The sequence below is a fragment of the Andrena cerasifolii genome, chromosome 3 (assembly GCF_050908995.1).
Source record: "Andrena cerasifolii isolate SP2316 chromosome 3, iyAndCera1_principal, whole genome shotgun sequence".
NCBI classification, from domain to species: domain Eukaryota; kingdom Metazoa; phylum Arthropoda; class Insecta; order Hymenoptera; family Andrenidae; genus Andrena; species Andrena cerasifolii.
In genome coordinates this window covers 12,478,332-12,499,100 of record NC_135120.1, presented here as the reverse complement: position 1 = coordinate 12,499,100, position 20,769 = coordinate 12,478,332, and the positions used below count along the sequence as shown (strand labels likewise).

General features: G+C 41.4%; 3 protein-coding genes across 7 annotated transcripts in view; 1 reads left to right on the top strand and 2 right to left on the bottom strand.

Annotated features, from left to right (window-relative positions):
- Flo2 (flotillin-2) overlaps positions 1-20,769 on the top strand; it is a 127,999-nt gene that overhangs the window by 93,669 nt on the left and 13,561 nt on the right. For all 5 annotated transcript variants that reach the window (XM_076809053.1, XM_076809057.1, XM_076809055.1 and 2 more), the window contains one exon: positions 18,455-18,751. In XM_076809053.1, coding sequence (XP_076665168.1) covers positions 18,455-18,751 — 297 coding nt within the window. The remainder of the gene's footprint in view (positions 1-18,454; positions 18,752-20,769) is intronic.
- On the bottom strand, positions 1,200-6,917 carry LOC143367471 (glucose dehydrogenase [FAD, quinone]-like). Its single transcript, XM_076809313.1, has 6 exons — positions 6,811-6,917; positions 5,783-6,212; positions 4,836-5,271; positions 4,202-4,598; positions 3,419-3,698; positions 1,200-2,888 (listed from the first exon to the last, which is right to left on the bottom strand). The coding sequence occupies exons 2-6, from the start codon at positions 6,188-6,190 to the stop codon at positions 2,523-2,525; spliced, it is 1,887 nt and encodes a 628-aa protein (XP_076665428.1). The 5' UTR covers positions 6,191-6,212; positions 6,811-6,917; the 3' UTR covers positions 1,200-2,522.
- LOC143367473 (glucose dehydrogenase [FAD, quinone]) lies at positions 8,593-11,973 on the bottom strand. The gene is made up of 3 exons (XM_076809314.1): positions 11,563-11,973; positions 11,302-11,472; positions 8,593-10,641 (listed from the first exon to the last, which is right to left on the bottom strand). The coding sequence occupies exons 1-3, from the start codon at positions 11,756-11,758 to the stop codon at positions 9,140-9,142; spliced, it is 1,869 nt and encodes a 622-aa protein (XP_076665429.1). The 5' UTR covers positions 11,759-11,973; the 3' UTR covers positions 8,593-9,139.

Sequence of the window (20,769 nt, the reverse complement as noted above, 5' to 3'; positions counted from 1 at the left end):
CTTTCTACCTCGACACAGTTTCCTCGCGACCTTCGATATTATACTTAACCACTCAGTGTAGGAAAATATGAATCACAGTTTATGAAACTAGATATCTGTGTAATTATTCGATTTATGTAGTTTATTTTATAAGCTTAACGGAATTCTGTTACAATAAAATCTGGATTACATGAATTTAGAGCATAGGCCAATCTTGATTAATACATTTTCGTATTGTCAGATTTGTGAATGGTAGACATTAAATTTCTTTTGTTAGAATAATATGGTGGCCCTTGGAACGCAACCCTTGAACAAGTTCACTGCCATTGGGCCACCGATGATAAATTTGCAAGTTTCTGAACTTTACTATTTTTAGGCATGTTAATGTTACTAGATTAATAAAACATTAGCCATAAAATATTCCCATGTTTGTTCATAATCGAACATAGAACATCGTTCAATTTCTTGGCAGTGAAGGGCCCTTTTCTTCGCCACTTGCATCTGACGATGGAACCGTTCGAGATCGTCCCAGATTTGAATGCAATTTTGTACAAATTTAGATCTCACTCTACCGCTGCATAATATATAGTTACAAGCGTAGACGATTTATACTTTTTGAGATATTTAGCTTTAAGCATTGTGAGCGCCATACGTTTCTGTAAAGGCGGGGTTCCATTGGTGCATCTGCGCGCCGCGAACATACGGTGCTTACAAACGTTTAGAACTAACTATCTCAAAAAGTATAATCCATCTACGCGCCATAACGACATAGATTCCGCATCGGTAGAATGAGACAGAGGTACCTTAAAATCTAGGAGGACCACCTCGAACGGTTCCCTCGTCGGATGTTGTTCTGCGAGAGAGACAACACTAGTTAAGAGATATGGAAAATAGAAAGGTAGTGTGTGAATATGTCAAAAATACCTCAAATATACCGAAATTCTCTGTTTCCTCGCAATCGGTAAGCAGTTTTCGCTGACGGGCGTACATATGTATCACGCAGCACCACGCATTCAACTGACGAAATAAAACATGCATCGTCCACTGTTACGATTTGCCGTGTCAGCCAACATTTTTTAACCGACTTCAAAAGGAGGAGGTCACTCAATTCGCCACGTATATTTCATTATATTTGTATAGTCACGCATAATTTCCGCATACTGAAGTGCACCGATTTCGATGATTTTTTTTTTATTTGGAAGAGTGTGAAGAGCCGGTGGTACCATGTTAATTTTTTTTTTATTATTATTATCTAGATATTCTAGAATTATATAGAATTACAGTTTTAATACATGCTCGCGCATAACTTTGTAACGCGTGGACCGAATTTGATGATTCTTTCGCTGTTATACGAAGTATGTTCCCCAATTGGTACAATGATAAATTTGTTTTTTAAGCGACTTCAAACACTCAAGCGGCGTTCAGTGAGTACCGTGAACAAATGAAACTGAATGATTTCCGCACACGATGTACGCTAAGTGTTTCAGCCTCTGTGCTCAAAGGGTTAAACGCTAATTTAGCTAAAGTCCACTCCACTCGAAATTATTTGATCCTCTTTCGTCACACGTGTACCGCGCGTGCGATTGGTTGAAGATCGTGGGTGGTAGACGCGTATATTTTCGTACACTCAACAGTCCGCTCGCTCTTCAACTTTTCGAAATTGAATTTTGCAACTGTATTTATCAACGTTCCCATAACTTGATAATCAGATGACGAAATGTATTATTCGCTGGTAAAACGATCGTAATCTTATTCTAATCTTGATCTTATCCTTTGTTGCAGGTAAGTCTGTCCTCTCGGACGAAACTAAGTAGTATGTCCATATTTCTTCGCTTCTAATTAAGGTAATTCATTTGAATGCTAAATTTGCGAGGCGGTAGAAAAATTACTTTCACGAGCGCGTTAATTTGCCGAAGAAGAAACTATCGTGTACTTCAATAAGATTTTGACTGCAAAGAATCAGGTTCAATCTCAAATTCCAAGTATTTGCTTCAATCTATTCTATAATCATTGCACGATGAATCCGCGAGTTCCAAGTGTTTCCATTATGATGTCCGCATTCTACTCTATGTGAACTGATAAAAAAATAAAAAATCTACCAAGAAAAGTCGAAAGGATATCTATTACGCACTGACGGCGGTCATCACTTATACGCGAAATTAGTCAAAACTCACACTTATCAAGGTTAAAGTGTTTTCAGATCAATTGCATTGACTCATTTAACCCTTGTGAAAGTATTCAGAATTGCATGTAACACTCATATAATGAACAAAAAATCTATATTCAACCACAGCTCAACAGATCAATTTGCAATTATCGCTACATGTTGCAATCTGTTGGGAGCATTCTGTACTACAACGTACAGTTCTTAATTGTTTATTAGACGGGGAATATAAAGCTGTATCCTCCCTACACATCCAGCCGCCGCAGTCTCCCCCATTAATTGGATTTTCCTTCGACTTATAATATCCATGCGTGCAGTTTCTCCCCCCTTCTCGATGCATTTAATATCGCATGCTTTACCCACGACAATATTTAGCCACCTACGACTTGTTGTCCTCCTTAATCATATCCGCAGCTTTTTCAGCGATCATTATGGTCGGCGCATTCGTGTTTCCGCTAGTGATACGTGGCATGATCGAGCTATCGACCACTCGCAGACCCTTCACACCGTGCACCCTTAATCTGTGATCGACCACGGACATCGGGTCGTCCTTAGGACCCATTTTGCACGTGCCCACTGGGTGGTAGATCGTGAACGTGTACTGGCGGGCGCAACATTTCCAGTATTCGAGCGATGGGAACGGTAGCGACGAGCATCCTGGAAGTTTGTTTGGGTTTGGTCGAGCATTCAGTTTCTTCAGCGTTGGGGTATTTATCAGGTTGTAGAGATACAGAGCCCCTTCTGCCTGTGTGAAACAAAGGAAGAGGGGTGTTAGTGTGACGTTGAATGCAGTAATGGTGAAAAGGAAGTTTAACCCTTGCTTAGCGAATGCAGTGTCTATCTGGACCCATCCTAAATAACAAACTAAGTGTTTTACGTACTATTGATATTACTTCGTGGAGAATACAAGGATTTTAAACTCTAACGAGATTTGATTCTTATATAAAAACTTGTCGTGAACTGAAAGTTATTATTTATAACTTTCCCTTTGCCTTCAGGGTAAATAATTATGTACTTTGGATGCCTTAAGACCTTTAGAAACATATCCTGTAAAAAACTTTCGTTGCTAGCCAGGTCCAAAATTGACCAATTTCTCCTAATCTATGGTACCTTTATGAAGTAATATAAAACTATGATTTTTATACAGCATAAACAAACAGTCAGGATGTCAGGCTGTTTTTTCACTGAAAGTGGACATACAATATTTGTTCAGTAAGCCATCGATATTATAGCTGCCACTTTGTTAAATAATCAGATAGAGTTAGGCTTCCTTACAATCACATCGAGGTCAGTAGTATCGTTAAAGTAATTGGGAACGATGATCGGATGCTGATACGGATCTTTTGATCGCAACTTGATGTATCCTCTGCTCCGAGGTCTCAACAGCATTGGGAATGCCTGGTACGTGTTGTTTCGGTACCCGAGGTTGGCGTACAAACTTTCGTAGTTATTGTCCTGTATGTTGGTGACCGCCTTTAGATTATCTGCTCCTGCTCCAGACGTGGAGCTAAACATGATCTGTACGTCTGGGTAATCCGCCGACTTATTTGCGTATCTAGAAGAAGGATTTATCCGTTGTATTAGCGAGTAATTTTGGCAAGCAGCGCCATTCGTATACAACGGAAAGCGAATCAGGACATTTTAACTCGAAAATTATTCTTGGGGTACAATACACCCCGTATAACCACGAAGGGTTAATATATTCTTAGTTAGTACCGTCTACCAAAGAAATGAAGTAAGAAATTTTTTTCGAAGAATGGAACAAGACTAGCCCGAGTTTCTCAGAAAATTAATTGAATCCATTCATAATAGATTAAAGTTTATAATAAAATACCAGGAATATTAGAAGAATATTAACGTATTCTAATTACGTTCTGATAAATTACACATTGGATTTGGGCGAATATTTTTTTGCCCGACCTTTTCTACTTCCACAGATAATAATACTTTTTTAAACAAGCTGTTTACATTTTTCAATTTATTGCACCCATAAGAAAGTATATCGAAACGCAAAGTCTTCTTCAAATATTCGTTTCAATTGGATTTCACGGTACTTACTTGGTGTTAATGAAACTCATAGCCTCAGATAATGATAATGAGTAGCAGGTACCAGTATAGTTGAAGGCGAATTCTATTAAAGACTCGTTTACGCTAGGGTCTGTCATATTAAAGGTGAAGGGTCTGCTGCCGTTGTAGTCCGCTGGTGGGTCTATCACGTACGCCTGACCACCTATCCCTGCATGATCGTGAAGATTCTGGCCCACGCCGGGAGAGTCATGGACCACAGGAATTCCCACTTCCTTCAGGTGGTCCTTGGGGCCGATACCAGACAGCATCAACAGCTGTGGCGATTGTATCGAACCAGCTGACAAAATAATCTCGCGATTCGCCATCACCTTGAGTGGTATCCCCCCCGCTCGAATTTCCACGCCGCAGGCGGTCGTGGAGTGTTCATCTGCGAATTGACACAAAATAATGACCTGAAACGTACCTTAATTATCCTGGGTACACTTTAACTTTCGAAGAGTCAGAACAACAGGCTGTGGCTTCTTTTTCAGACTTTTACAGTAATCAATATTTTGATCTCTACCGATAACGTCAAGTAGAAAGCCTCGAGTATACTAATGCTTAATAGAAATCCACTTATCTAACAAACTCCAATTAACAAAAACGAAAGCAACGAGCGGCTCACCTTGGCGCGTCAGAATCTTCTGCACCATCGTTCGCGTGCTGACGTACAGGTTCTTCCTCTTGGAAGCCGGGCGAAGAAAGGCCTTTTCTGTGCTGCACCGTAGTCCATCCCTCAGCGTTCCATGGGAGAACGTAATCCCTGTTTGATTCGCCCCATTCACGTCCTTCAGCGCGTACCCCATATCGATATTTGCATTCACCAAGTGGTCCGTGACTGGTGAACGATACCGAAAATATTCGACGGTCAAGTATCCACCCTTGTGGTGATACGGCGAATCCTGGTATTCGAGGATCTTCATGTCCTCGGACTTCTTGAAGTAGGGCAACACGCTCTCGTAGTTCCATCCCGGATTGCCCATCTCTTCCCAGCCGTCGTAGTCTCTCTTGTTGCCGCGGATGTACAGCATGGCGTTCAATACACTGCTGCCACCGAGAACCTTAAACATTTCATTCCAGAAAATCGATTCTTCCCTTCGATTGCGATCGTTGCAAAAGTAAGTCGCGTCGGCTCAACGCAGCTTCCCAATCGAAACTTAGGCAAGGGCTGCTTGGATTGAATAGAGATAGCACTCTATTTGGTTGAAGATAATTAAGCTTTCTAGAATATCAATTAAAGTGCACGATTGCAGTGTAACGTTACTGGTGTTGGATAAATGGTGGCTCTTTGGGAACATACTATTTAATGGAACTGCAGAATTGATTGAATTGATCGGTTCCAATGGAACAATATGTGTATAGGAAATGGTAAGACGTTGCAGGAAGGAAAATTTGGAAGATGTCTGTAAAATCAACGACTTTATAACCGATGTATAGTATTCAGAAATATCTCTTAGCTTTTCAAGCTTCGTTCAAAAATTTAATTTAGGTTAGATAATTGGCCAATCTACCATTCTTATTCTATCAATTTCAAGTAACCCTGAATCGTGAATGAACTGTATTCTTCGATACCTTGCCGCGCGGCCAGTTGCATTGATGATTGTTCATCGCCAGACAGTAGTTGTCCGACGGTTCGGTTCTGAATTTCCAATCGATGGGGGTTCGTTGAAGGCCCATGTACATTAGGGGCACGTCAGCTTCCACTGGGTCGTCCGGACCAGCCTCCAATAACAGCACCGACCAGTTTCCGTTCTCCGATAAACGATTGGCGATCACAGCGCCAGCCGATCCAGCACCGATTACCACGTAATCGTAATTACTTTCGATACTTGCTACCGGTATTGGTGTTACTCTGTTCTCACGATCGACTATATCGGGCCTGTAAAATAAGATCACCGCGTGCAGCAGCACCGCGAAGCTCAGGTGTGGGACCTGTGCTACTGCTTCCCAAAACGAGGACCCTCTACCAGTGGCATCCATCCTTTTTGATAATCAGCAAGCACTGCAACAACCGTAATCGAATTTATATTCCCCGTGTTGCAATTAGACGGTGATTCCTGTCGATACAACAAGTCGCGTATGCTGCGTTGCTTCTATTTAACGGCATTTTAAGTGCGCAAAAATTTAGTTGTAGTAGTTTAAAGTAGGTGAAATTTATTGTTTCCTCCTAGTCATTAACATGCGATGTCGTATCAGCTTTGACCATACGACAACTAACCAAGCAGTTACTTTCTACATCGAAGCAGTTTTCTCGTGACATTCGACGTTATACCTGAACAGTCAACGTAGGAAAATATAAATCACAATTTGTAAAATTATCTGTTTGTTCTATTTATGTATCTCATCTTATATGATTAATGGAGTGCTGTTACAGTAAAATCTGGGTTACCCGAATTTAGAGCACAGGGAAAAGTGGGTAAAGACATTTTCATATTATCAGATTTGTGAATAGACATTCAAATTCCGTTTGGGATACTTAGCTTTAAACATTGTGAGAACCGTACTTTCGTGTAAAGGCAGAGTTCCATTGGCGCAACTGCGCGTCGCGAACATCCGGTGCTTTCAGACGTTTAATGCCAAGAATGGCATGTCAGAAATACCTTGAGCATACCGAAACTCACCTACGACTCGCACTCGCTGTGCTCTTTTCATTAACAGACGTATGTCTCACGCAGAACTGTGCATTCATCTGAACATGCTTCCACTGTCACCACTTTCTGTGCGAGCCAACATTTTATATATTTATGTAAGTAGTCCTTCATTACTTACGCGGAAATTATCTTTCAAAAAACGGTTTGTGTACATCCCCATTATTTCTAAATATTGTTCGACTAACTACCGTCGAACAATTAAATCCCTCCCACCTCCAACACTTGGAAGAGATACCGAGCGACATATGGGCGTGTCAACTACCAATGCAAAAGCATAAGACCGCGGATACACGGGCCTTTTACACGTGCGCTTACAGTGGAGAAGAAGCCTGGCAAAAGTTCAGAATACGAAAACTCGAAAATCCGCGGCTATCAGTCATGCAATTATAGTTAACAACATGTTCCAGTAGAATCCGGAAAAAAAATAAACGATGGCCGTGTTCGGTATCATTTGAGTGTGAAGTTGTAGTAGGAAGTCAGTTTAATTGCAGAGCGGAAATAGATATTCGTGTAAATAATAAATATGCGATGGTATTTAAAAACCAAATTAATATCGCATGTTCGTGTAATGTTGAGCAACAGACTACACATTATGACATTTAGAAAATATTGTAGTAGGTATCTAGATACAGTAATAAGGAAAATTATTCTATGCTTTTCTTAGCTATTTTGAAGTCGATTTAAGTTTTTTTAAATTTTATTTTATTTGCATATTTTTATTAGTTGGCAGACTATGAAAGTAATTGCAATGGGCGAAGAGCATTATTTGCATAGGGACAAGCTTACGTTGGCTTAAGTAGGGTAATAATTCTAGATGCCCTTCGTATCGGTGAGCTTGACATACAATGTGTTAATAATGAAACAGATTTCTTATTTTTGGTGTAACTTCACAACTACTTAACCGATTTTTATAATTCTTTCTTCATGGCGTAAGTTGATTGAAGCTAAAGTAAACGCAATAAGTTTCGCGAAAATTGGTGCAGTAATTACGGAGAAATTCGCGGACAAACATAATACATACATACACACACATCGAACTGAGAGCCTCTTTCTATTTGAAGTCGGTTAAAAAAGACAAGGACTGAAATAATTATGCATACCATTATTTTCTAATATGCAAAATGGTCTTTAATGTACTCTAATATGCAAAATGGTCGTTAATGTACCTAAGTGCTTTTCTTGGATCAGTTAAAAATAAACGTGAAAGGTCGTTTTTCTTATGTAACACATGTCGATTGTTTTCCATGCCATAATATCGATTCTTTTTGACTATTGACTGATACGTGGCATAAATATTGTATCGCTTGCAACTGTTATTAACAGCTATTAAAGTGGGATATAGAGTGACCCCGTACCTAATATCGCCTAGCAAAAGTTAAATCGCTGTCAGTTGAATAATAATTGATATTTTTGCACGCAATTCGTTTCAAGTAATGAGAAATTATTCATCTTTCATGTAGCATAAGTTAGAAGTTCCTGAAGTAGAACCTAATATCACCTACTCAAGAAATATTGAATAATTCATGTATATACGAGTTTTTAAAGTCATTTTCACATGTGCTTTTACTATTTCTTGTTCTATCCATGGTTTTTTTTATCCATCTATGAATTTATTTTTATTACAAAAATATAGAAATAGGATTTATAAAATATTTTATTTTTTACGTTCGGATGTACATATTGATCAAATACAGTTTATTTCGGCTGCTCCGCACATTTCATGACCCCACCTGTAACAATCATTGCATTGAAACCATTGGTTTTCATCCACGAGCTTACTGATTCGCAGCTCCTGGCTTATACCGCACTGCCACAAGCTTACCCCTACTTCTGTACGACGGAAAGCTCGCCGAGCCACGCACCGTGGGATCGCACCTTAATAGAAAACGTAGAATTTCAAACTTTCATTAATATCGACAAATCCCTCAAAGCCTGTCTAACTCGAACCAATATCTTTCCAAATCTTATACCACTCAAAGTGATGATCAAGCCTCGCTTTGCCAACACTAGTTTCCATACTACCTTCTATCACTGTCGTCACTATCAATCACTCTGTTCGTTTCGTCGAGTCTCTTCACAATCTTTCCGCATCTTAAAACTAGCTCGATTCAATATTTACAACAGCCTAAGTCACTCAAAGTTAATAAAACTTTGCTTCTAGCCCGTTTCAAGCCGTTCCTCTAAGCAACACTGTTTCACTCCTAGCTGGAGTTCAGATCCTCTTTCAACAATCAACATTTAAACCACGAAATAGTCAGTTTCACGAACGCAGTCACATTCATCCCCGACCTCGTCGCTTCATCCAGAACTCCTTGATCATGTCGGACCCTTTCTCCCCGATCATTATTACCGGCGCATTGGTATTCCCGCTGACGAGGTTCGGCATGATGGAGGCGTCTATGACGCGAAGCCCGCTGACACCGTACACCCGAAGCTGTGGGTCCACGACAGCCTCTGGGTCCCAGTAAGGGCCCATCTTACAAGTGCCCACCGGGTGGTAGATGGTCGCCGAGTAATGCCTGATCATGCATTCCCAGTAAGGATCGCTGTACATCGGTATGTGCCTGCAGCCGGGGAACTGCTTGGAGTTCAGCTCGCTGCCGAAGCGTCTGAACGCCGCGGTTCTACTAAGCGCGACGCCTATCTTCACCCCTTCGATCAGAGTGGCGATGTCTTCCGGCTCCTTGAAGTAATTCGCATAAATTAGCGGATGATCGAACGGGTTCTTGCTGCGCAACTTGATCACCCCCTTGCTCTTCGGCCTCAGTAGCATAGGGATCACGCTCCACACATCCTTATCATTGATAGTCCCAAAGACGGCGTCGTAGAACCGTTTGGTCAGGCCGTGGACTTTCCTGATCTGTCTGCCGCCGTCGGAGTTAGTCGAGCCCGATATGAAATGCAGCTCGATGTCTGGGAAATCGTCGGAGGCATTCACGTATTTCGTGTTAACGAACGCTAGACCTTCCACGCCGCCTAACACTGTCAGTGGACCGTCCCCGAAGATCGCATACTGCATGACTGCTTGCACGCTGTGCAGCCTCTTCTCCACCATGGAGATCTCCTGGTTCACCATGAACGTCAGCCCACCGAGGCCGACGTGATCCTGAAGGTTTTCCCCTACTCTGAGGTCCTGAATCACCGGGATCCCATGTCGGAGGAGGTCCTCCCTGGGCCCGAGCCCTGAGAGCATCAGCAGCTGGGGGGAGTTTACCGACCCACCGGACACGATCACCTCCTTCCTCGCCCTTATACGGAACACCTTCTCGTCTCTGACGAACTCCACGCCGTAGGTCCTCTTCGACTTCGGGTCTATCAGGATCCTGGTCACCTGCGAGTGCATGGCGACGTGGAGGTTCTTGCGCAGCCTGGCTGGTCGCAGGAACGCCTTCGCTGTGGAGCATCGGCTCCCGCGTCTGATGGTACCCTGCGCGATCATGAATCCCGTGTGGTGGTCGCCGTTTATGTCGCGATTGTCGTAGCCCATCTCCTGGCCAGCCTGCACGAAGGCTGCGGCTAGGGGCGTGTGCCAGGGTGCCTCTTGCACGGTCAGGTAGCCACCGGTGCCGTGGTACGGTGTACGGGTTAGGTAGGGATTCTGGTTATCCTCCGACTTCTTGAAGTAATAGAGGACCTCCCTGGACCCCCAGCCTGGATTCCCCTGCTGCTCCCAGGTGTCGTAGTCCTTCTTGTTGCCGCGCAGGTAGAGCATGTAGTTGAGGACGCTGCTGCCCCCGATCACCTTGCCGCGTGGCCAGTTGCAGCGACCCTGCTCCATTGCTGGGGATTATCATTGGGGGTGATGAGAGTTGCGAGGTGCTGTTTGTGGTGTGTGATGCGTTGCTGGGGCTTGTGGGTTCGTGTGTTGGGAGGTGAGTGGTTGGGGGATGTTTATTAGGTTTAAAGGGCGTGAATGCCGCAACACTACGTGGAGCACTGGTTATTTAGCTGAAGTGTATAGTTTTATAAATAAATGGAAGCGTGGGTGTTCGCAAGGAGGGGGTTGCAATTAGGGCCTTAACGAATATTCGAATAATTTCCTCGAATATTCGAATATTAGAGAATTCGAATAGTTTCTTCAAATATTCGAATATTAGAGAATTCGAATAATTTCTTCGAATATTCCAATATTTACAGCTCTAGTTGCAATGAGTCCTATACTGAGTGTATGACTCGTGTAAAATTTAATCCCCAAAAGTTTTCCAGGAGTTCTTCTGGGGACCAGAGAAGTATTGAAACGTTTGAAAGACTCTATATTTGGTTTTCCTAAGTTTATCGAGGTTGAAGATGGGGAGCTTAGAAAAGTCTGTTGCTCAGCGTGCATAAAGATATTTCCTAAAGTTAAAATTAAAATAACTATAATCAATCATTCATCCAACGTACACGAATCATTGACAGCGAATAGAATAATATATGTAAAAAAAGAAACAGGTCATTTACCTAGACAGTAACTTCCTCCAGGCTCCGTTTTGTATTGCCAATCGAGTTGGCTGAGTTGCAGATAGCCTGCAAGAAGGGGAACATCGGAGATTTCTGTTTCATCGCCTCCAGCCTCCAAGAGGAGCACGTTCCAGTTTTCTATCTCTGATAAACGACTCGCGACGACAGCTCCTGCAGCGAAAGTACACGCGTGTCAAGTTTCATGACAATTCGTAGAGCGAGCATGTGTATTGTATAATAATCGACGCGATGAAAATTCACCCGCGGAACCGGCTCCTATCACGATAAAATCGTAGGATGGCAGCAGCACCTCGGAAGGTATATTAATCGGCGGTGCTTCGTTGTCCATAACTTCATATTGGAAGTAAACGAGCGCGGCCGCCAGCACTGGGAAGAACCATGAAAGTCCAGTGGAGGCCGAGGTCAAACCACCAGCTAAAACACTCTCGATACCCATTTTCTAAATCGATTATATCCACTATCGATCGTCTGTAACAATACATCAATAGAGAGTTATTAATAGGCTCATTCATAGGCGACGTTTGTTTATGGAGGATCATCGTGTATAAACGAGACCGTGGGCTGAAAATATTTCCTGCTATGAACATTTGCAGTCTATAAGTGCACGGGGCATTAAACGTTTCTAGTGTGTTCAAGGGATTAGTATAAGTTATTTAAAAAAAACAATGTAAATGACAACATTGGCGGCTACGTCCCCTTTATCCGATGAACCGATGCTGTCACTATTTTATTAAACTGGTTACATGAATAATATATACTTGTGAGTTTAAACGCGATTTCCCAGAAACAACGTTTCCCAAAACGATGAACATTAAAAACTCAATTAAAAACTCTTATTCCTAAATGTGCCGACAATTACGAAGGAGCTCTAACTTGGTTATGTCGAAAGCTTAATAAAATTGAATTTATCTCTTTTGTTGCATTACTTCGATTACACAAACGCAAGAATTTAAATACCGCAAAATTAAAAAACAAATGACTTACAATTATACCGCTTTCATAATCACCGGCACAAATAATTACATTCCCAACATGCTGAAATAGATAATCGTAATGGACAAACTGATTTACCAACTAACAAAATCAAAGCCTTGGAAAAGTCGAACTCCTTTCCAACGCGGACGTTAACAAATTCACGCGCGCACCACCGTTACGGTCCAAAATCACAATCAAGGAGCTACCATCGCTCGGTCACGATCATCACCCACGGGGAGGACCGTCTTCGCCCAAGTGTCCATCGATACTGGGCGAACCAAAACCGTTCCACGGCCACGTAGAAATCAGTCGATGAGAAGACGAAGAGGGCTACACGTGGCCAGGGGGGTCGGATACACCGCGTACGAGATGAATGTCAATGAGCCGTGAAACTTTCAGCTGTTAAGTAATTCTCTATGAACGTGGCCACTGTGCCCGCGACGAACCTCACGTACCCCATCGTCGAAAGTTTGCGTACTCGTTCGAATAGGGATCGTGCACGGAATTTCGCAGAAACCGCAAAAACGAGGATATCGGGACGCGTGGTGTACGAAATCATCCAAGGACTATCATTTCACGATTCTGGCTTTTAAATCGGTCAGGAATCTTATATAGTTCTACTCTTCAAGATAATACTTATTAACATTCCTAGATTTATGGCGAATAATTTTCAAATCATTTTCGGGGCCCTCCGGGTCTGCAGAATAAATCTTGGATGGCGATGGGGTTGGTTCGTCACTCGATTTGCAATTTTAAGTGGAATAAGGGAGGAACGCTTGGAAACCCTTTGTCTATTCAGATAGACACGATTTTGTCGGGGTGTCCTCATTTTTCGGGTTAAGAATTGATTTTTTGCATTTTTTGTTCATATTAATATTTACACTAAACGAGAATTATGAAGTATTCGTATTTCGAAAAAAATATATAACAAAGTGGGGTGACTATATTCTACAACCTTGTGTTAAAATGTGAATTTATTCGCACTAATAAGTACGTTTCTTGCAAACAATTCTAATACCTTGTTGAGCAGTTCTTCCCGTTCGCAGAAGGTTTTTTTTAACTGAAATTGTTAACTTGGTATGCTACATAGACCACGATATAGTCGTTAAGGCGTTTTTTTTATAGAAAGAAATATCGCTGCACGATTTAAGTCGAATTAACGGGGTTTTAGTGTTAGCACTGTAGGCAGATGGTAGGCTGTCAAGGAGGTCAAGCCCACAAAACGGTCCTGTATTATTTACGCGGCAAATATGAAATCATGCGGCCAGCAAATCAGCTTTTCTCGTCAACCTTTTGTATTCTGGGTTTCTGTGCCACGTTAATTCTGAAACCGCGACAATGATTTTCAAATTGGTCTTCGCTGCTTTTTGGGTCGCCGCGGTTATTCATATCGCGACGCCATTACAGCTCGATTGTAGGTCCAGTTTAGAACGCGTTTCAGACTACCGGTGAATTGCATCAAAGTAACATCTGAATCTTATATTTTTAGTTTCAATTGATTCCAAAGAAAAATTGCCATCGATCCATTCGGAAAGGTATCTACGAAATTCTGTTCAAGCTAGTTTTATAATTAAGATAGTTCTGTAAAAAGGCGACGAAGAAGTTCTTCGACGAAATGGGAGCACGTAGATTAAGAAATCGTATTATACGAGGAACGGAGACAAGTTTTGCGTTCGATAAGGATTTAATGCATTTGAAAAGGAAAGCAGTACTTGCTCACCTACTTCTTGGGTGACAGTGTCTGATGTGCGATCTAGAACCTTCTCTTCCTCTAAATAATCGATGCACTTGGGCATTCTGTCACGTATCCATGCTTCAAACAGACATCCCTTATTTCCACGTTCATTTCTAGTCCCCTTTCTTGGCCACGTGGTCCCATGTGTCTCATCACAGCACAAAAGAGAACATTCTGGATCTCTTCCTTGAAACTTTTCAGCTGTTTCAATACTAAGTAGATCACCCAGCGAAATTACAAACCTGAAGATGCTTGTCTCAGCCCTGATTCACCTAAATCCCTCGAATTTTCGAATGGTAGATCCCCTTCGAAGCTTTCACTGACCATTGGATCTTCAGACTCCAAACTTTCTCGGAATTCAATTTTTTACTTCAACAGTGATCCCTCCCTCTACCTTCCCCAATTCCAGGAGAATTCAATTCCACAGAATATCCCAGAAACATATCCCACAGCTCCATCAATCGCACCAGTTCCCAGACCCATCAGGAGATAGTAGTCATTTTTAACTGTCTCCTCTTCAAGAACTTCCTGACACTCCAATCACTGACCACGACGATAAAAGCACTTGTCCTCTAAAAAATCCGTGCAAACGTCCCCACAGTCTTAGCTGGCGAGCGAACGACCCAGAAAAATTCAACGTCGCCGAGTAGGCACCGTTGGAGCACAGAGTAGAACACCATTCGTCCGTCGCTGGTTTTCCAGCGTGCGGAGAAGCTAGGATGATCCACGTGATCGATGTAACGGCCGATCGGAGGACGGTGTAACACTGACCATGACCTTGCTCCTGGCGCGGGTCCCGCATGCTGGGGATCCAGCCGAGATATCGGGGCTGGTGAACGAGCAGGTTACGAACCTTTCGAAGCCGAGCACGCCGCATAACGGTCACCGACTTCCCCTCCTCCACCGTCGTGCTCGTTCCTTTCAGCCTTCATCTCCGCCTCCGTGGGACCGTTCTTCCGGCACGGTGGGCCCCCATCGACGTGGCCCCCGTAGAAATGGAAGTTCACGCGCGCACGGAGGAATTCGGTGGCCGCTGGCATCACTCTCTCGTGGATCATTCCCAGAGCATTCCCTTGCTTTTCGTGGGCCGATGGCAGTGGGAGAATTTTCGTTTAATTTAAGTGGAACGGATAGGTATCTCTTGGCCTTTTTTACAGGTGATTTGAGTCGATAGTGTTGTTACTTGCGTTTCTAGGATCCTTTTGAAGGAGATAGTTCTGTGGTTCAGGATTGGAATTTTGGATGCACGCTGACTCGAATAAGTAATTCGAAATGCCACTGTCTTTTTAATTCTCTAGGCTGACGTTTACACGCATAATGTGGTTCAATGAACTTGACAGTTTTTCGTGGGCGAATTTGAGAGTGGCTGTATTTGATTGGAGGAATGGTGATAGGTTTTGGGTTAGTGTCTGATAACAGTTGCGAGCTATGAAAGTGTGTCACGTGGTTCCTGAGTATCTAGATTGGGTGGTATTATAGATAAATTCTTCTTCTGCTTCTTATTATTATTATTATTATTATTAATATTCGTATTTATTACTTGGTAAATATACAAAAAAAAACAGTAATATATAGAGTATAGCGAAGTAAAAGGCGGGGCTGCAGTACAAGACTGTTAGAAGCCTAACCATAATTAAATAATTAAAAGAAACTAAAACTAGGGAAAAAATGGGAAAAAAGAGAAAAATTTAAGAGAAATAATTGATGGCGCATAAGCAAAATAAAAAGCATAGACGTCAATGGATAGACATGGACGAAACAAGGAAAAGAAAGAATATAGAGATGGGTTAGGAATAGTGTAGAAATATATATCGTCGAGCTTTACATTTAAAATCAGGAAATGAATTTAGGCTTCGAATATCAGAAGGAAGGGAATTATAATAGCGCGCTGAGATATAGGCGAAGGAGGGTTCGAATTTAGATGTCGAGTGTGCAGGCATGGAAGAAGATTTTGAGGCCGAATAGAAAGATAATTAGACACGTGATAAGGAAGATTGTTGAATTAGAAGGAATGCAATTTAAGTATGGAAATGTTTCTTCCGCAGGATTAATGTTGTTATTCGACTACGTTTCTGGTAAGTTGGCTTCGAATTCAGTAGGTGGAGCATCAAAGAGTGTCGTAAGCGGGATTTGAATTACCGCAATACTCGAACGAGGATTCCTGAATAGCATTATCGCACTGTTCTCATCTTTTCACGTATTCCGAACACGCCTTCGATGTGTTAACAGGACTTTACTATCAATCTGCGTTACCTAAAAACTTACTAGATCATCGATATTCTGAACCGAACAATCTTTAATATTTTTAACCGACTTTAAAAAGGAGGAGGTTGGTTACAGATTCGACACGTATGCATTTTTTATTAATGATTGTTCCCGCATTACTCCTCAGCATATGGACCGATGTTGAAGATCTATTTTTTATTCGAAAGAGGGCGATGCCCCGGTGGTTCCATCCTACACTGCATCAATATTGGCCCAATATTTTGCCAGCTTTGGTTAATAATAAAGACTATTGCCACCTCATTATTATTATTTTATGTACATACGCGCGTATCTCCGTAGCATGTTGTGTCAATATATATAAATCTAAAAAGTAAAAAATAAAAAGATTAAAATCGCTACTAAAAATTAAAACATAATTTTTTCCCTTATTTAATGTAGGAATCTCATATTTTCTAAGTCCGCGCCTCATCATTTACACTGTGTAAATCTGACGCCGACTTAAAAAATATGAGAGTCTTCGAGTAAATAAGGGATAAAGTTATTTTTTACTTTTTAGTGCATTTATATTTTTTTGAAGTCGGTTTTAATTTTTTTTTTAAATTTTTCTTCCTGGTTATTCGAGCTGGAGAAACTTTCATAATGTGTTCACTGCGTCCTACTTAACTCTCTTTCGTTGACCTAACATTCCCGATTACACAGAATAAAACAATATATGTCGATAAGCAGATCGACTTTTCGGAATTTTAAATTTCCAGCGAATTTTGAGATACCTACTATTTAGTATTTGTTAGTGAAAGTGTTCCAAATCTGCTGCTTCAAATATTGATTAATTTTTTACTATATTTTAATTTCATCGCCAAGTCACGAGACCGCTTTAACGCTTTGCGATAAAAATCAGGAATATTGACGTAACAATTTCTGTACCTCTATTCAACAGTTTCCATAGACTTTGTCGCTGTAAATTTGAAAAAATGGAATTGCAGACCCGCGTAAGAAGCGAAAAGAAAAACCGCGAATAATTTCAAAATCGATGGCCGCGGATTACGTGAGACGCGTCACGTTTACAGCAAATCTGATAGCCAGGTATTCGAGGAATCATATTCTGACGTCATCAAGCGGACTTACGGTAAAGAGCGACGCGTCGTCCGCCATACGGTAACGGCCTACTTTCTGTTGCAACACCGAGTCGGTTATGTATTGCGTTTAACGATTGTTGACTCATGAATCTAATGGTGGAATTGTTATAAACAACGCGCGAAGAAATGCTCGTTACGCTTACATTACAGTCCCGACGTCCACCAGTCCCAACTAAAGGTGCGTCCGCACCAACTAGCGATATTCAAAGTACTCGGAATCATTTCAATTGTTCGGTAAAAATTCGGATCATTTTCAACATTGCAATTTTAATGATTTTTAAAAATCTCTCGATGTGAATTGAATTTGTTTCTCTTTAGCCCTTAACCCATTAGCAGCCGTTATTGTATAAACGCCACATTAAATTTTAAATCCTTTTAATCAGCGTGAATGAAATGAAAATTCTAGAGTTTACTTTAATGTGGAATATGTGGTACAAAATGACGTAATTACACATGTGGGGTGTCCTCGGCACGCCATACAAATTTGTATCATTATTTTACATAATACTACAATTCCTCCACAAACCTAGCAGGTACTAAATGGGTAAATGTTTACTTTAGAGGAGAATTCTCCGATTTCAATGACCTTGACATATGTAAATCTCCTTTAGTTCTTATCACCGTAAACTAAAGGGCACTATACCTGTGAAATAATAATAGTAAATTGGTTTATTTTTAATATATTTAACATGATTAGAAAGTAAAGTTCATGGGAAGGGTCTTTTTATAAAAATGGCTGGCCATTCGCAGCTAATGTTCCAGAATTTGTTTATACACACCAGCGCCCGACATTTTCTGCTCGGTTTCGTTAAGAAATCGCTCGTCCCGACTACAAGAGAATAGAGTCCGGGATAGAAATGTCCCCCTAACGGAACGAAGGACCCATGCCCTTCACGGGACAACCTTGTAGACGGCATTGTCTTGTTTTCACGCTCATATTTTCTGAAACGGTATTTCGTAGCTTTGGCGAGGTTCGCCTCGCACCACTCAAAGTGGTAAGAAGAAACGCGAGTTAATTACGAACAGAGGGATTAAATTAGTGTCTCGATCCTGTCCGCAGGAGGATGGTGCGGGTCGATGAAGAAGAGGACCATCGTTGGAGGCTACGCCTTCACGTGGTGGTTCGTCACCGACGTTCAGCGGCTGTCTCTGGAGGTGATGACCCTGAACCCGGTCTGCGAGAGCGTGGAAACTGCCCAGGGAGTGCCACTGTCCGTTACAGGGGTGGCACAGTGCAAGATCATGAAGGCTGACGAACTATTGCACACTGCCAGCGAACAGTTCCTCGGCAAGAGCGTTCACGAGATCAAAACGACGATCCTCTCTACCCTCGAGGGCCATCTTCGTGCAATATTGGGTGAGTCTTATAGAATTCGTACGACACTTTTTTTTTTTAAATGGAATATTGCTTGTGCCACATTTTTGGGGAGGTATTTGGCACGGGAAAATTGATGTAGGTACTCTGCCTATTCGTGAGTATTAGAGCACCTGCTGTATTTGCAGTAAATGTGATATTTGATACAGGTTGAATACTTTCCATTGGTTTTAATCTAAAATACTAAATAAAATTAAATTTCCTAGAGTTCTTCGATAAACTTGCAGCGTATTTCACAATTATCCGCGAAATTGTATTCGCGAAGAATGCGGCGCACGTTGTAATGAAATTAGAGATAGGATGATTTTTGCTGTTAAAGTATATTAAAGTTTTTGTGTGATGCGTCATTGTCAAGGCCGATTTTGATAGCTGCTAATGGAGTTGTGCATTTTACTGTGGCTAGATTAGATTGCAAAACAGTTTTACGACTGAACCTCCAATTTATGATAACGATAATTCGAATGTTCTATATTGTTAAGGTTGCGCGGCATGTAAAAATTAAGGACTGCATTACGTGCCTCTACATCTATTTCTACGTTTTTCTACGATTCATAATTAAATTCCACACTCTGAGTTGCTTTTATTTTCGGTGCAATCTTGAATTACAGTTCTGCTTGTGCAGTGAATCTAACAGCTTGTTACTGAATAAAGGCTCCCGCAGACCAACGCGAATATTCGCGGCGGCAGCGGATAAGGCAGCAAATTTTTATACGTGGTGGCTTATGGGCAGTGTTATTTGATCCGCGGGGGATTCCCTCCGTGCGGCGAAATTCGCGTTGGTTTGGGGGAGCCTTAATACTAGCTGGTGATATCGACAGCATCAGGTAAATAGTGCTCAATAACTAAGTACCCGGTGGGGCACCGAGAATAAAGCCATTACTAAATACACGGACCTGACAAAAGCGGTTAGGCATTGCTAAACAATATATAGAAAGACCAATGGAGTTTTGGCAAAATGTTACTTTCGCTGATGAGAGCAAGTTTAATATTTTCGGATCTGGTGGAGAGAGATTTCTATGGCGAAAACCAAGTAGCGAACTTCACCAGAAGAATTTGCGACCTATAGTGAAACATGGTAGAGGCAACGTATTAATTTGGGGCTGAGATGGGCAAAATTATTTAAATAAAATTTCGAGTAACGAATAAAAGTTACAAAGATTAACTTTATTCGTCGAATAAAAAAGTTAACTTTATCCGTCGAATAATTTAAAGTTAACTTTATCCGTCGAATAATTTAAAGTAACTTTTATCCGATCCGTTATTTAAATAATTTTTTTATTTAGTTAACGCCCAACTCTGATTTGGGGATGCATGGCGCACAGCGCAACTGGGAAGCTAGCATTTATTGACGGCATAATCGGATAATGAATGCTGCGAAGTATATCGACCTGTTGCGTAGCAATTTATCAAGTAGCGCTGTAACGGAAGGAGTAAGCTCATTACCGCCAAAAGGACGCAGGAATGGCTTACTGCATAATGCAAGAAGAAAGTTTATCACACTTCCACAATCGCCAGATATTAACCAGAGTCGAAAATTTATGACGCCTGCTGGACTTGCAGATAAGAAAAACGCACATTTCCGGCGCAAATAATTTGAAAAGGGTAGTATTATCTGACAATGAGGAATGACTACAGATTCGCAGGAGACCTGCATAAAACTACACAAGCTTTTAATAATATTAAAACTCTTTTATGTTTCCGAAATCGATCGTTTTGCTTTAACGGTTCTACTGTGCGAATACTTACTTGCCTATTAAATTTAAGTTCTTGTTAAATTATTCTTTCAGAGCATACATTGCTGTAATTGTTTTTGTTTCGGGGTAACGCCACGATTATTGGCCAGAAATGATAGGAAAACTTTGGAGGTGATTTTAAAGAAATTTATGAACTTTATTAAACATATAACATAAGGTTCTTATTATATGTATAAAAAGGAACAAACATTTTTTCCCCCGATTTTTTTAATAAAAAATAGAGCGACAATATAGCCGCACAACCGA

Coding starts and splice junctions, on each gene's coding strand:
- LOC143367471 (XM_076809313.1), bottom strand. CDS start 6,190: ATGGATGCCACTGGTAGAGGGTCCTCGTTTTGGGAAGCAGTAGCACAG. Junction 5,272..5,782: donor GCAACTGGCCGCGCGGCAAG/GTATCGAAGAAT, acceptor GAAATGTTTAAG/GTTCTCGGTGGCAGCAGTGT. Junction 3,699..4,201: donor ATGAGTTTCATTAACACCAA/GTAAGTACCGTG, acceptor TCCTTCTTCTAG/ATACGCAAATAAGTCGGCGG.
- LOC143367473 (XM_076809314.1), bottom strand. CDS start 11,758: ATGGGTATCGAGAGTGTTTTAGCTGGTGGTTTGACCTCGGCCTCCACT. Junction 11,473..11,562: donor GATAGGAGCCGGTTCCGCGG/GTGAATTTTCAT, acceptor CTTTCGCTGCAG/GAGCTGTCGTCGCGAGTCGT. Junction 10,642..11,301: donor TGGAGGAAGTTACTGTCTAG/GTAAATGACCTG, acceptor GATAATCCCCAG/CAATGGAGCAGGGTCGCTGC.